At 36.0% G+C, this 15,877-nt stretch overlaps 2 protein-coding genes and 1 pseudogene across 4 annotated transcripts; 2 read left to right on the forward strand and 1 right to left on the reverse strand.

Moving 5' to 3' along the window:
- On the forward strand, window positions 2,248–4,390 carry LOC18587314 (protein TIC 20-I, chloroplastic). 3 transcript variants are annotated; one of them, XM_007011027.2, is made up of 3 exons: window positions 2,248–2,447; window positions 3,078–3,268; window positions 3,473–4,390. In XM_007011027.2, the coding sequence occupies exons 2-3, from the start codon at window positions 3,088–3,090 to the stop codon at window positions 4,108–4,110; spliced, it is 819 nt and encodes a 272-aa protein (XP_007011089.2). In that variant the 5' UTR covers window positions 2,248–2,447; window positions 3,078–3,087; the 3' UTR covers window positions 4,111–4,390. The 3 variants fall into 3 exon arrangements, with proteins under 3 accessions (XP_007011089.2, XP_007011090.2, XP_007011091.2); XM_007011028.2 differs by having other exon boundaries at window positions 2,249–2,429; XM_007011029.2 differs by lacking the exon at window positions 2,248–2,447 and adding an exon at window positions 2,847–2,968.
- LOC18587315 lies at window positions 4,994–8,661 on the reverse strand. Its single transcript, XM_007011030.2, has 5 exons — window positions 8,279–8,661; window positions 7,772–7,833; window positions 6,773–6,863; window positions 6,070–6,166; window positions 4,994–5,975 (listed from the first exon to the last, which is right to left on the reverse strand). Exons 1-5 carry the CDS (start codon window positions 8,485–8,487, stop codon window positions 5,265–5,267), a joined length of 1,170 nt encoding a protein of 389 aa, XP_007011092.2. The 5' UTR covers window positions 8,488–8,661; the 3' UTR covers window positions 4,994–5,264.
- Window positions 11,418–15,725, forward strand: LOC18587317 (annotated as a pseudogene).

The following is a 15,877-nucleotide window of genomic DNA, read 5'->3' on the forward strand; positions in this document are numbered from 1 at the left end:
CAAAAAAATTCTTCGATCCGCCTCTGCTCCCATCCCCTCCATTGAGCTAGGAGGAAGAAAGGCATAGTCACCATCCAGCCACAAACTCCATAGCAGCCTAACGCCCTGCCCTGACGCCTTAGCTTTCAATGCCCAAAACCACCCCTCCCCCCTCATACAACAATCAACCCTCCAGGAACACAACGCACAACAGCATAAGAAACATGAACTTGTTGTATGAGATATATATTTTTAAAAAATTATATGAACATTATTGCACATTAGAAAAACACGTAATCATAATCTTAAACACGTCAGATTTTGTCTGAAAGTTCTTTCATAAATATGAATTTGAATGAATTTAGGTTAACATGGAGTAATCGCTTCATACAATCCTCCTTTTCATATATTACACTATTTATGGAAGAATTTTAATATTTTGAATTCGGACAGGAGATTAATTATTCTTACATATTGTAAATAGATCCATACTTTTTCTCTTTTTTTACAAATCACGAATCACACAATCATTTATAATTTATAAAGAATTCAAATTTAACAGAGCAAAAAATTGTTTGAATTTGTAAAAATAAAATTTAATAGTGTAAAAATAATATGAAATGCAATCGAAATATGGGATCATTTATGATTTGTAAAAATTGGGAAGTCCTGGCAAAGCTTAACGATGCAAAGGCACTTACTGGTAGCTGCTGTCTTAGCCACAGTGAGCTTTCTAGCATCAGGTCAGCCTAACTTTGCCTTGTACAAACTCAGTCTCCAATGGCCACCTACATGATCCATATTTCGATTGTAAACCATCCGTCCCTAGATGCCCTCACACAAGAAATCTCATAAGAGAAATGGTGCAGGCTAATCAATATATCGAAACAGATAGCTGCAATTTATTGGAGAAGGAGCACAACCCACCACAATGCCATAAACATATCAGCTACAGACACACCAGACATTGCCAGAGAACCTACCTGGAAATTGAAGTGAAAGTGGAGGACAGATGAGGTTAACCTGGAAACAACTAAGGGATCAGTAAAAGTTATTGTGGATGCAGCAATTAGTCCTAGTGCGGCAATCCCACTGGTTAGGCTTCCATTGCTGTAACAATTAAGCGGGGTTTTACAGGTTGATGAGCTATTGCATCTGCTTGAGAATGATTCAAAGTTGTTAAAAAGAAAACAAATGCATAGATTGAACTAATGTAAAGAACTTCACTAGTCTTGGCAATAAAGCTTACCCATTAGCATATCTTTTCCTTGGCTGTAACAATGCATGACAAAGTGACAGGCAATTTAGTGGTTGCTGCAGGCTTGGCCACAGTGAGCTTGCTAGTGTCTGTGTCAGCTCAGCATAGGCGTGACTTTGCCTTCTACAAACTCAGTCTCCCATGGCCACCTTCTGTTTGTAATGACTCGGAAGGTTTCAAATGCACCGGCATGCACCGATGTCATCCCTATAAATCCAGATAACATTTTTGTAAGCAATTAAGATTTCGTTCGATTGATATTTTTTGTTAAAATAATTCGAAAGGAAATTAAATCAAAGAATCTCGAAATTAATAAATATTTTCCTTTCGAGTTGATAAGTATTAATGATTAGATACTATTGATGTGTTGATGCCATTCATGGCTATAATACAATTCCCCAAGATTTATTAATTTTGATAGATCAACAAAATCGCGTCATCTACCGCGGGTGTCGATCATTAGTCTAATGATAATTAAGATTATGTATGTTATGTGACATTTTTCTATCAATATAAAAATTTATATGGATAATAATCATAGGATCATGACTTATTTATATATAATAAATAAATAGAGCCTTTTTTAAAAAATTAAGATAATTCAAGAATAATTTAATATTTTATTTTTGGTAATTATATTTTAAGAACTTATTTGGATATAATAAAAGGTATATATGGATCACATTCTTTAAGAAAACAATGCTCTCAAGATATAACCTGGACTAGGAAAAGATTCTAAGATAAATTAATAAATGAATCCATATTTTTGGAAAATAATTGTAATGGTCTAGGCATAATCAATTTATATTTAATAAATGTGATCCAAAGTTTTTCTTTTCTTTTTTTTTTTATTATTTTTTTTCTCACTTATAAGCAGCACAAATGATTAAGCTTTAAAAGCTAGTATTGTTAATTAGAAAACCATATGGGGTCCAAATATAATTAAGATAAAGATTACAGATGAAATTGTAATAAATCCTCAAAGATAATGCCACTTTCCTCTGCATCCATGCCGGCAGCAAAACCCTCTAAAAACCCGAATCCCCCCATTTTCTCTTCCTCTTTTATCCCCTCAAACGACTGAGTTTCATTCGGTAGACAATCCAGTGGAGGAAGGCCCTGCGCAACGACGGTGGATCTCACTGGCGCCCTTCCGCCTCGTGGGTTTGACTTGCCGCCGGAAAATCACCCGGTAAAACATTATAGTCTGGTTTGTTTTTATGTCTGATTGTTACTTTCACCACTTGTTTTTTTCATTCGAAAAAGAAAATTGAGCATTTTGGGTAAAAAAAAAATGGTATTTTTGAGTAATTAGAAATTAAAATTTTAAATTTTGGTGAATGGGGAAATGTATGATTTTTACTTGCATATCATTAGTTACTATGTAGTGGGTTATGACAATTCCTTTAAACTGAATGATTCTAATGGTTTTGATGTGTTTTATGTTGGAATATTTTGTTGATGATCGCCTTTTGAATAATTTCTAGTGGATGCTTCGAAAATCTAATCAATGGTCTTTGGTGGTATTGATCAGATTTTGATTTGAACCCGAAAGAGATGAACTTGCCCATAAACCAAAGTTATCTTTGTTCCATTGGTTTAGGTCTTGAGATGGATAGGGTGGAAGAGAGCTAGTTTCCATTGTGTAGCTTAAAATAACACAATTTGTAGTGATATCCTTTGGCAAAGGCTGTGTTTCCCCCATTCCGGTCCTGATGTGATTGTGTTTCTGTAATGGAGACATTTTAATGACAGAATTTGCTTGGTTTATGTGATGATTTGTTATTTGTGTTTTTCACTCTGCCAATTGTTAATCAATTTCCCTACATTATTCTTAAAGGTAGCTGGCCATGATTCCACATGGATGTACCATGCCTTCTGGATGTGCTTCAATGAGTTCAAGGTTATCTAAGCCCATGCCATGTAGCTCTGTTTTTGCATCAATTTCTTGTTTGCCTACAACAGATGCATTGTTAAGAATCAGGAGTTCGTGGATGCTAGATCAGGATTCAAAGTCCTGGATAGTTAAAGGTATATAAATATGCCTTTTTGCTAAGAGGCATCATTTGGAATGCATATGATATGTAGAATGTTCTGAATTAGGCTTATGACAAAACCAAACTATGTTTTCCTACAAGCCTCAGCATATATTCGGTCACTCTAGTTTTTCTCTTTGCTTCTGAAATTCCTTAATAGTTTTCTTATTTCTCTAATTTATGATCTTATATTCTGTAGGTTTGCCTCCCTTTCATCTTTCTGCTGCATCAACCCCACTGTTATGTGGGGATTTAGGTGGTTTATCTCATACAGTGCCCTCATTACCTACACGTAGGAGCTCTACTTTGGTGCCTCGTGCATCAAAGGATGTACCATACAGTTTCCGCTATCCAACAATGACTAAGAAGCCTAAATGGTGGTGGAGGAGTTTGGCATGTCTCCCTTATTTAATGCCTCTCCATGAAACATGGATGTATGCAGAGACAGCATATCACTTACACCCCTTCTTGGAAGACTTTGAGTTTTTGACCTATCCATTCCTTGGAGCCATTGGGAGGTTGCCAAGCTGGTTCTTGATGGCATATTTCTTTGTTGCATATCTTGGAATTGTAAGAAGAAAGGAATGGCCTCACTTTTTCAGATTTCATGTGGTGATGGGAATGCTATTGGAAATTGCCCTACAGGTGATAGGGACTGTTAGTCGGTGGATGCCGCTCGCAGTCTACTGGGGTAAGCTGGGGATGCACTTTTGGACAGCTGTGGCATTTGCCTACCTATTTACTGTTTTAGAGTGCATACGGTGTGCTCTTGCTGGCATGTATTCTGACATTCCTTTTGTTTGTGATGCTGCATACATCCAGATTCCATATGACTAAGGGTAGAATGTAGTGAAAAAGTTGTGTTCAATTTTTGTTGGTTCTTTTGTACGGGAAACTTTTTGAGTGGAAAGACGGATTTCTTATGTTGAAGGCTTGTTGAACTTTTTTTGTACAAGATTTATTAGTTCTGTTCCAGAGCAGAGTCTATGTCCGGCCCTGCTACCCCCGTGTTCTCTGTTGTTTCTATCTTGTTGAAAATGAGTGTTATCTTGTTCCTACAGACATCACTCAGAATGGTCAGTAATGGATTTAAATAGGCTGCAATGTTGACTCTCAACAGCATGTTCATTGTTCTCCTTGCATGCAACCTAACATCTTCTTGCCCTTGCCTTCAGACACTGTAATTTGCATTTTCACTTTTGCAAATCAAGTTGGCATGTCATTTGTTTGTCCAGGTTTTCTGGAAGAACTGATTTGAAAATTAACTATATTCTAACCGGTTAAGGGCAACTGCAATCCAGTTTACTTAAGCATCAAGTAAAATTTAAGAAATCTGTTGATTCCTTGTAACTCAATGGAGTGAAATCAAACCGTGTTAAGAACATGATCCAGGCCAATCTTGTATTTCTTAGCACCAGTTCTAAGCAAGGTGGTTGTGGAATTTCAATGGCATTATTTGACCAGATGAAGCAACCACAAAACTAAAATAACTACAATTATTCAGTGGTTAACTAGGATTTTGCTTTCAGGAACTTAAATGTATTTAATTCTGTTTAGGCCCTGTTTCCAGAAAAACTGTCAATTGAATCTCCTGCAAACCTGCAATGACCATTTAAGCAATTTTAAGCAGCAGAAACGAGAATAGTCCTTTCCGTAAGTTCTAAACTAAGCAATGTATGATCTAGCCCTCCAGAATAACAATGCGAAGCGAGTACGAAAATAGGCACAAAAATGCTGAAGAATGCAGGTAACTAATTTCTATGTTACATTCAAATTTTTCACGCCAAGAGTAACTGCAATATCAACAACACTAATTTCTACACTAAGCTGCTAAAGCACATTAAGTGGGGCAACATTACAACAATAAATTTCAGCCACTGCTACTCAGCCAAAAAGGGGTGAAAAGAAATTCTAACCATCAACATTAATCATAGCTCAATGGGTTAACCTCGAATCTAGTCCGTCCCTAAGTGAATAATCCTACTTAAAACTTATAAATCTTCAATCTGCTCTAGGGAAGAGAAATGTACATCAACTTTGTTGATAGTTTCTTGATCAATCTCAATTGGTGTAAACAATTTCGGCAACATATAATCTGCTACTTTTCTGGGAGTTACATCATTCTCTGCACCCTGCTTGTTCAATGCTTCATGATCATTAGTTTCTGCTACCATTCTGTCTGCTTGTTCAATGCTTTGATTATAAAGCCGTGCTTTCATGTCCAAACAAGATTTTAGATCCTCTTCACTTCGAGCTTTGTTTAACTTGTCAACAAAGTCACTTAAAATGGAAGCTCTCTCAACCCACAACGCTTTTACCTTGTTCAACATACTACCATGTTTATTTTGGTCATCTGGGTCATTAGCACCATCATCTGCGTCACATTTCTGAAGCTTTTTTATTCCCTGATCAACAATTTGTTGCATCCTTTTTCTGGAGTTATCAGTTCTCACTGGGTCTGATCTTAATGTCAACTTTAGACCTGAAGTCATCATCCAATTCTCATCTTCCTGAGAAGAGGGGTTTGGCTCAGACCCTTCATCCTCATTGGACCCTTCGTGAATAGATTTTGTAGAAAACACTTCCTCAAGTAAACTAATATTCTGCATGTACCGGTCAAAAGCTTCATTTTCTACTTCAATATTTCTGTCCTTGAATTCCTTCAACTTGGAAAACCTCCATTCATTTAAAGCTACAGCATCCTGAAAAAGGTCACAAGATTAGTGAAGTTCAGGATTATACAGTAATATAACAAACTTGAAAAAGACTATTGGTTTACTATAAACCATACTGCACCTTTATTGTCAGGTGTTTCTTTGAGCGGACCTGCAAATTGTCAAATTGTGCAAAAGCATTGGAAAGTTGCCGAAATGAGGGAACCCTTAAAGGAGTCCTGAATAAAAATTCAACAGGGAAGGAAACAGCCACATGTCAAATGACAAAATCAAAAATCACTTTAAAGCTCAAAAAGATAGGGCTGAACAACTTATTTGGACAAACAATATAATGAATTCAGCCACTCAGAAAGTAAAAAACAAAATGGTAAGAAGGCCATAAAATTTTTAGGAAAACAAGTTGACTATGGAGAGGAAAAGAAAACATAAAGGACTTGAAAGGTAAAAAACAAAAGGAAAATTCTAGAGCCAATTATATTTCCAAGAGGCTATAAATCATCAATTATTAGTGGGCTTTGGGAACCTATGCTAATTTAGAACTCTGGAAACAGTATTGGTAATGATAGAAAAGTAATATATCAAATATCAGATTAGATGTATGTTTCCAAGGGTGCCCATTTGATGAACATGACATAGCCACACATGTCCAGCAAGAACTATAATATGCATGCCAAACAAAGTTTCGGAACTATTTCACATAGTAAGTGAAGTTGCCTAGACAGTAATCTGCTTCTCATTCTCAGTTCTGACAACTACACAAAGTCACACCTCACTTCTATGCCCAAAAGAAGCAAGATGCACAGTAGCTGTTTTTTGCAACTTACGCTTGAGAAGAAGCCTGAGTTGACTTCTGGTCTGATGAAGGAGTGCTTGAAGTTGGTGTCTTCTCTGGATAAGCTGAATTAGACTTTAAAACTGCAATCACAGTACAAATCAGGAGATGAGTTACTTATGATGTTCAGTGCTTCATTTCCTAAGAATGCATATCTACTCTCAAGCATTAAGAACAAATTCTTTCTTTTCCCCCCAATTTATTAAATTTCTGGATGTTTTCTCTACCTCCTTCAAACTACATTACTCACATCTCAACCAGAAACATGAAGACTTTACCAATCATAAAACAAGCATTGCCAAGGAAAGAATCTGACAGGATTGAATTATGCAAGAACCCTTCCATGGATTCCACTTTGGCAGTAACAAGTTGTTTTAGGTTTTGCTGAGGATATAAGGAAACAAAACATCTCAATGCTTACAACAATCTATCTTGCAAATGATAATTGCAGTTTCAGTTTTATAGGAAACAATTCCTACACCAAAATTCTCCCATTTCACCTTCAACAGCCCATTTAGCCAACACCTTAACTGAACACTTTATAGACAAACTTAAACCCATGCTCGCCACATCGTTCGCCTTTTGATAAAATTTAATGACCATTTCCAACAAAATTAAAATATTTAATTTTCTGAAGTAAGCAACCAATAGTAGTGAAAGTCGCTACCCTGAGCTGTAAAACTAGAATTTTTTACAGATCCTTTCACAATCTTCAATTCCAAGGTGTCCAAAAGAAAGTGAATCAAGGTAGACAACTATGAAAAAGAATCCCAGATCTTTACAATTGGCTTTAAGAAAATATCCATTCTAACCATGTCCAGCATGATTTTTACTTCATATCACCCAGTGACCTATAAATCCCACTTCCACCGTTCGATAAGTAACAGCAAATTTTGAAATTATCCCGTCACCAAAAGGACTCATACTTCACAATACCTAAAGTAAACTCATTTCTCTAGTTTTATTAATCAATATGTTAAAATTGGCATACCGTGAATATGGCATGGATTTTGTGCTTTTGAGCAACAACTCTTGCAAGAGCGATACGGGCACCTGCACAAGTAATCCAAGTAACGAGAGTCATTTGATGGGGAAATTTTTCAAGCTCTTTACTAAACTAGCAAAAGAAGAGAGATTTCAAACACCACATTGGACTTTTATAATTCCTAAAACAAATTTAACTAATCAACACATGTTCATTCAAGTAACTATGTCGACTTAATGTGTTCCTTATACATAATTAAGCAGACACGTGCCAAATTCTAAACTTGTTTGCTCCTTATAACATAAATTTCCCTGCTTTTACTGTTACCATCTTCTGACCAAACAAAAACCAAATGACAAAATTAACTTCCAAATTGCTGACCAAATAAACCTAAACCCAATTTCCAAAAAAAAAAAAGATCAATAAATAAAAAATCTCATAACTACATATGAAATTCAAAAAACCCAAAGACTAAAGAAAAGGAAATAGAGAGAGAGGGCAGAACTATCTTACCTGGATCGAGCAACATTGCCACACTGAATACACTTAGGCTTATTAAGCCCACGCTGTGTCTTAGGCGGCGTGTCCATGCGTTGAAAAGGGAGCGAAGGAGGGGAAGGTGTCGCAGCCGCGGCAGCAGCAGTAGCAGCTGTAGCCGTCGTAGCAGTCGTCGTGGTTGTATCGGTTGTGCTCTTCGTCGCGGCTGGCGATGAGGCCGCCATATATCGCACGTGACTTTCGTTTTTCTCCCCCTTCTTCTTTGGTGAATTGGATGTGATTAGCACGTGACTTCTGTGGAGTTATATTATTTTTAGAGAAAGGGGAAGGGGGGAGTGTGGAAGGGATTTGAAATTTGGGAAATCGGGAGGAAATTGATTCACGCAAAACGGAGACAGAAAGGGTGAGAAAAAGAAATTAGGGCTTCTTTTTAATTTTATAAACATGGGCTGGGCCTCTGGGGGATTTTGGTTCATTGTTTTAACATTCAAAAACTTCTGGGCTGGCCCAAAATATCCTAACAATGATCCATTGCTAGTCAAATTGTAGGGGTAAGTAAAAATGTCCAACTAATCCGATTAATCCAAATAAAATTGGAGTAAAACAGTTCAATTTGATTGATTTATTCGGTTTAAAATGTTCAATTCCATCAATTTATTCAGTTCTCAGAAGAAAAATCTTTTAACCAAACCGATAAAAAATTGAACTTAATATTATGTATATATATATTATGATTTATATAAAATATATATATATATATATTTATATATATTTGTTATTGAGTTACTAGTGAGCAGTGTACAATCACTATTGTAATTTCATTTAGCAGTAACCTTGTCTCAAGTTGGGTGATAAATGCATGGGCAAAGCTTTGGTTAAAGAATGTACGTATGATTTTATTTAATTATCTTATGCGTTGTAGAAGTTAATATTGCATAAGTGGACAGCGGCAAGCCAACTACCCCTCATTCCTCAATTTTTAATTTATTTTCATTATTATTATTTTTAAAGGTAATAGATATGATTATAAAAGGTAATAGATATGTTCAATTTTCATAAGGTTTTCTTGACTGTTATTCAAAAGGTCCAATAATGTATGTATATTGGACTTTTTGAGATAATTATAAATTCTAAACGGTAATTCTGATTGGACAATCATTGAAACACTGGCCTCAAAGACTTTGTACAAAGCATCCTGCTGATGCCAAAAGGGAAACAAAAAGTTCCTCTCCAACTGTAAAGCAAAAAGGCAATGGGGGAATGACAATCATAGCTGCAAAAGGAGCTGAAAAAGTGAATTACATCAGATGGAATTAGTCAATTTGTTTTATTATTATTTGTATAAAATTTGATATATATATATATATATAATATAATTAATTATATTTTAATCACTTCTCATGTAAAATTTTAAATTGGTCACTGTAAATGGATATGGAATATCTTTATAATCAAGATAATTCTAATGTACATTTATTTCACTCAATGTAACCCAAAAAAATATTCCTTGAGCAAATTAATTTCACTGTGGGACAAAGAGACCAATTCTTCCACATGGGGTTGTTTGGTTCCTTACTGGTGAAGAGAAAAGTTAGAACCTGTTACCACCTTTGTTTACTAATTAATTTGCTTGAGTCTTTTCACTCTTTATTCAACTTGAGACTTCATTCCTTTTCCATAAAAGGGATAACTAATGGTGGAATCAGGATTTTTGGTGTGGAGAGGACAAATGAAAGGTGGATTAGTCGTGGAGTCTTGGAGTAGTGGAGTTTGGGAGAATAATTCTATTATAATTAGGATTTACTTTAATCTTTAAGTCTATTAAAATTAGTTGTTGGTTAGTTGTTGCGGGACATTTCACTAAATAAAAAAATTAATATAAAAGTAAAAATTATAAAATTTTATTTAAAAAAAGTATATTATGAAATTTTAAAAATTTAACAAGACTGGACTCTACTAACCCTCATTTCCACTGTCACTGAATAACTTCAGATGGAACAAGATGCATGCTTGTTTCAATTAAGCTCGAAATTTAGTAGGAAACTACATTGGAGAGCTATCTTTAGACAGACCGGATGGATTACCTAAATCCAAAGATAGACTGCTTTCCAAGACAATTATAATTAGCAAGAGGAAAAAAGATTAAGGAAGGTCCAATGAATACTTCCTAGTTAATTTTTATATGTAAAGAAGAATGAGGTTATAAAGACAAAAGTAAAAAAGAAATGTGAAAAGAGTGGGTATATGGCCGAAATTGAGATTACAGTAACTTTATAGACAAAACATGATGCATGCCGCGTTGCTTTTCTACTTTGCAGAAAAAGTAGCAAGGAATATTTTTGTAAATGATAGGTAAAAATAATGGATTGCACTTAAAAAATAAAACAAAATAAATACTATTTGAGCTCTATATAATGAAATGCACAAAGCAAATTTACTACTCATTGCAATTAAAACCAACAAATCATCTTTTTTTTACTCTTATTTTTTCATGACCAGCACAAGAATGTTTTTAATGCTGAGGTCCTTTATATTTCTACTTATTTTTTTTGGGCTTTGCCAATGCATGAGAATTGCAAATGGCTTAAACCCAAGTGCCAGAGAAGCGAAGATCCAATGCATAGAGAAGGAGAGACATGCTCTGCTTATGGTCAAGCAAAGTCTCATCGATGATTATGGTCATCTCTCCTCTTGGGGAAATGAAGATGGAAAAAAAGATTGTTGTCAATGGAGAGGTGTCCAATGTAGCAATAGAACACGCCATGTAATCAAGCTTGATCTTAGTAACCCTTGGACCTGGGATCATAACTTGTTGGAGCATAACCCTCTAAGATGTAAGATCAATCCTTCCTTGCTTGAGCTGCAGCATTTAAGATATTTAGACCTCAGTGGCAATAAATTTGAAGGAAGTATGGTCCCAAATTTAAATGGCTCATTGAGTAAGTTAAGATACTTAAATCTCAATAGTGCTGGATTAAGTTCAACAATACTCGATCAGCTTGGGAATTTGTCAGACTTGCAGTTCCTTGATCTTAGCTGAAATGGTTACAATATTTCCAACCTTGATTGGCTTCATGGTCTTTCTTCTTTAAGACATCTTAACCTTAGTTGGAGCAACCTTACTGATGCTAAGGATTGGCCGCAACTACTCAACATGCTTCCTTACCTAGAAGACTTAAAGTTGAGTGGGTGTCACCTTCCGAGAATCCTTTCTCCACCTTCCCTCACTATTTCTACATCATCGCCACTTTCCATGGATCTCTCTTCTAACAATCTTACTTCTTCCATATACTGGTTGTTGTTCAATATTACCAGCAAGATTGCTGATCTTGACCTTGCAAATAACTTGTTAGGTAGCTCAATTCCAGACTTCTTCAGGAATATGGTTTCTCTTAAACATCTTTCTCTCTCAAGAAATCATCTTGAAGGTGATATTTCGAAATTTCTTGGTAACATATGTACTCTTGAAACATTATACCTTTGGGGCAACAACATCAGTGGATCAATCGTTCCTGGGTTACTTGGGTGCTTAGAAAATTCTTTGCAGATTTTGGACCTATCAAATAATAGATTAAATGGAACTTTGTCAAAGAGCTTTAATTTTAAACAACCTTCCAAGCTTAGTTACTTGGATTTGTCAGGAAACCAATTTACAGGGACTTTACCTGATTTCACAAAACTTTCATCCTTGAAAGCATTAAACCTTCGTGATAACCAATCGAACGGGAGTGTCCCTGAAAGTTTGGGATACCTATCCGAGCTCGAAGGTTTGGATATTTCTCGGAATTCTTTGGAAGGTGTGATATTTCAAACTCATTTCAAAAATCTCTCCAAATTAAGACTTCTAGACTTGTCGTTGAACCATTTGATTGTGAATTTCAGCTTTGGTTGGGTTCCCCCTTTCCAGTTGAATTATCTTTATCTGTCCAAATGCAATTTGGGTCCACTTCCCAAAGTGGCTTCAAACTCAAAACGGATTTTTTTTTTTTTGAAGGGCATGAACATTTTTTTGATAGAGCTGGCAAGGGGGTTGCCAGAAAAAAGCAGAGAGGGTGTAGAAAGACCCTTCAGATGCTAATCGCCTGTTGCAAAGAGACCAAATGGGTCACAACAATCAGCCACAAAAAACAACAAGTCCCCTGGGTCCTAAATGGCCACACAATTCAGCCACAAAACACATGAAAAAAGCAAAAGGGCAGAAAAAATTCATGCCCACCTGAAAATGCAAATAATCCTCAAAATGAATATCCATCATCCATACAAAAAAGGAAACGAATGGATGAACTAGAAACCATCATAGATCATTGTCATCAAACCAGTGGCAAGCAAAGCATTAAAAAACTACAGAGAATTTACCCAATCGCATAACAGCTGCTTTGGCCAGACCATCGGCAAAGTTGTTATCTTCTCTAAAAATATGCTTGAATAGAATAGCTTTGACATCGCGTTTGAGAACTTCAATGCTATTAGATACACTCTTCATACGCCAAGGAACTGAACTGTGGTTATTCACTCAATTAATGGCATTTCGAGAATCACTTTCTACAATGAGAGAGTGGCTGCTAGACCATGGAGTGGAAAGAAAGAAGCTGATTCCCTCTTTGATGGCAGCCAGTTCTGCATAGTTAGAGTCCTCAGTCCCAATTGGATGAGAGAAGGTACCTTTGATGAAGCCTTCATGGTCTCTTAGGGCGCCCCCTATACCCGCTGGTCCAGGCTTCCCCAATGCTGATCCATCAACATTCAGTTTCATAAATCCTTGGGGTGGTCTTGACCAGCCTCTATTGTGCCTTTCTTTTTTGTTAACCTTACTACAGATTACTCTACAAGGGTCTGAAAGCATGAGGCTGGTCTGCAAGTGATCCAAGGACCATTTTCCTTTGCACCAGTGAGTAAGTCTAACATGAATGATATCCTGGAGTTGGCAAATATCAAGAATCTTTTCTTGGAAGAGGATTTCATTTCTACACAACCAGAGAGACCAAATCGTAACATAAAACAACATCTTTCATATATCACTAGTGTGAGGAGGGGCAGCATTAATCCATGCTAAGAAAAAACTGGTAGCATTACCCGGAGGAACCCAATCAATGCCCCAACAGTTGCAATTGTACATCCACACTCTCCAAGCATAATTGCAATTAAAAAATAAGTGTTGAGGGGTTTCAAGAACATTACCACAGAGGGTGCAGTTGGCAGAGTCAATATTGAGAAGTCCTCTTTTGAGTAGTTCAGATTTGACAGCCACTTTTCTGTTGAGAATTTGCCAATAAAGAACTTCAACTTTGGGAACTTGATATCTCTAATGTTGGAATCTTAGATACAATCCCCAATTGGTTTTGGGACCTACCTCCATACTTAAATCTCTTAAATCTCTCTCATAACCATATCACTGGCATACTACCAAAATTATCACAACTCAAGTTTTTTCTTAATGTTGGAATTGATTTGAGTTCAAACCTGTTTGAGGGTCCATTGCCGTTGTTTCTTTCTAATGTGTCATCATTGAATCTTTCTCAAAATAAGTTCTCAGGATCAATTTCTGCTTTATGTAAGATTAAAGCTGAGGTTTTGACCTTTCTAGTAACTCATTGTCCGGGGTGCTTCCTGATTGTTCTGTTCACTGGCAAGCCCTCAAGGTTTTGAACTTTGCTAATAACAGCTTCTCAGTGGGTATTCCAAGAACTTTTGGATCATTGTCATCACTTGAATCAATTAATTTAAGCGATAACAAATTCTCTGGAGAGTTGCCTTCTTCTTTGAAGAATTGCAGTCGGTTGAAACACTTGGATCTAAATAATAATAAATTCTCTGGAAATATACCAGCTTGGATAGGAGAAAATTTATCATCTTTGATTCATCTGAGCCTACAAAGTAATGAGTTCAAGGGAAGGATACCTGCCAGCTTATGTCAATTAGCAAATATACGGATGCTGGACCTCTCTCTGAATACCATCTCAGGAACAATACCATTGTGTCTAAATAATCTGACTGCCATGTCTCAAAGGGGAGATTCAAATTACATCATCAAAAATGATTATTTTTCTTCATCGGAAGAAGGGCCTGTCGGTGATCTGGTACTTGGTCTTGAATCAGGCAGCTACATTGAAAAGGCATAGGTTCGATGGAAAGGAAAAATCTGCAAGTTTGAAAAATCTCTTGGACTGTTGAGGAGCATTAATCTTGCTGGAAACAAATTGGTTGGAAAAATTCCAGATGAGATAACAAGCTTTTCTGAATTGGTTCAATTGAACTTATCAGGGAACAATTTGATAGGGTTCATTCCTAAGACAATTGGTCATTTGAAAAAGTTAGAATCACTTGATTTGTCAAAAATCAACTGTCGGACCAGATCCCTGCTAGCATGGTTGATCTAAACTTTTTGAATTGCTTGAACTTGTCATACAATAATTTGTCAGGAAGAATTCCATTAAGCACTCAAATACAGACAATGGAAGCTTCAGCCTTCGTTGGTAACCTGGCACTATGTGGGCCGCCAGTCACGCAACAGTACCCTGAAGATGACGCAACTCAAAGCCAATCGCCTGAAGATGAAATTGAAGATGAATTCAACAAATGGTTTTATGCTGGAATGGGATTTGGATTCTTTATTGGGTTTTGGGGAGTTTTTGCCACTTTACTGTCAAAGCGTTCTTGGAGGCATGCCTATTTTCGGTTCTTGGACAACTTTGAAGGACTCACTCTACGTGACAATCATGTTGTGGGGAGCAAGATCACAGAGAAAGCTGAAGAAGCTAGAGGCTACTACTACTCTAGAGGTAAGCTAACATAACATTTTAATTGTAACGATCCAAATTCAAACACTGGCCCAACAAATCAGGTTGATGCATACTTTGATATCATTTGTAACGACTCAAATCCAAGCATTGGATTAGCAAGTTTTCAAACTTAAATCACATGACTCTTAAAAGCTCAAACTCAAATTACTAGTTGCAGTGGACTTGTATCATTATATAAGTCTTAATAATCACATTCACATCTAATGTGGGATGAGATATCACATTAATGACAATATATTGATATATTGATATATATATATATATATATATATATATATATATATATGTGGTAGATGCACCTTTAAAATCCTCTCACTAAGATTACAGTGATCAATGAGATTTAAGCTTCTAATTTTGAACATGTTCAGGCAAAAAATCTACTTCATGAATTTGTAGACAGGGCATAAGCTCACAATTTCCCTTGTATAGTAAAAATAAATTAATAGAATTGGAATACTTAATTTTAGATCATTTTTAAAAGTTTAATCTGGTATTAATAAGTGATAACATCTCCAACGTGAACAGACTATTCCTATTAATATTGGTTTTCTTCAAATTATCGATTTCTTCTTGCATTTTACTGACCCAAAGACAACTGATTTTTATCACAGGTAGCAGCACCAGATTTATGGACTGTGGATTCAGGAAGATGGCAAACATAGCAGATGAAGGTCCTGAAAGGATTAAAAGTTTGTTGATGAATAATCTCCTTCAAAATCAGCTTCTGGTCTATGTAGTTTACAATTTTGTGTGTAATTGATGACATTATAGACATCAGTTGTACCTGTTTCATTAGTTGAAATAGATATTTCAT

The sequence above is a fragment of the Theobroma cacao genome, chromosome 10 (genome assembly GCF_000208745.1).
Source record: "Theobroma cacao cultivar B97-61/B2 chromosome 10, Criollo_cocoa_genome_V2, whole genome shotgun sequence".
In the NCBI taxonomy this organism is placed as follows: Eukaryota; Viridiplantae; Streptophyta; class Magnoliopsida; order Malvales; family Malvaceae; genus Theobroma; species Theobroma cacao.

Excerpts from the sequence above, each read along its gene's own strand:
- LOC18587314 (XM_007011027.2), top strand. The coding sequence starts at position 3,088 with ATGATTCCACATGGATGTACCATGCCTTCTGGATGTGCTTCAATGAGT. Across the intron at positions 3,269-3,472 it reads AAAGTCCTGGATAGTTAAAG|GTTTGCCTCCCTTTCATCTT; the intron begins GTATATAAATAT and ends TATATTCTGTAG.
- LOC18587315 (XM_007011030.2), bottom strand. The coding sequence starts at position 8,487 with ATGGCGGCCTCATCGCCAGCCGCGACGAAGAGCACAACCGATACAACC. Across the intron at positions 6,167-6,772 it reads ACTCAGGCTTCTTCTCAAGC|GACTCCTTTAAGGGTTCCCT; the intron begins GTAAGTTGCAAA and ends ATTTTTATTCAG. Across the intron at positions 5,976-6,069 it reads AGAAACACCTGACAATAAAG|GATGCTGTAGCTTTAAATGA; the intron begins GTGCAGTATGGT and ends GACCTTTTTCAG.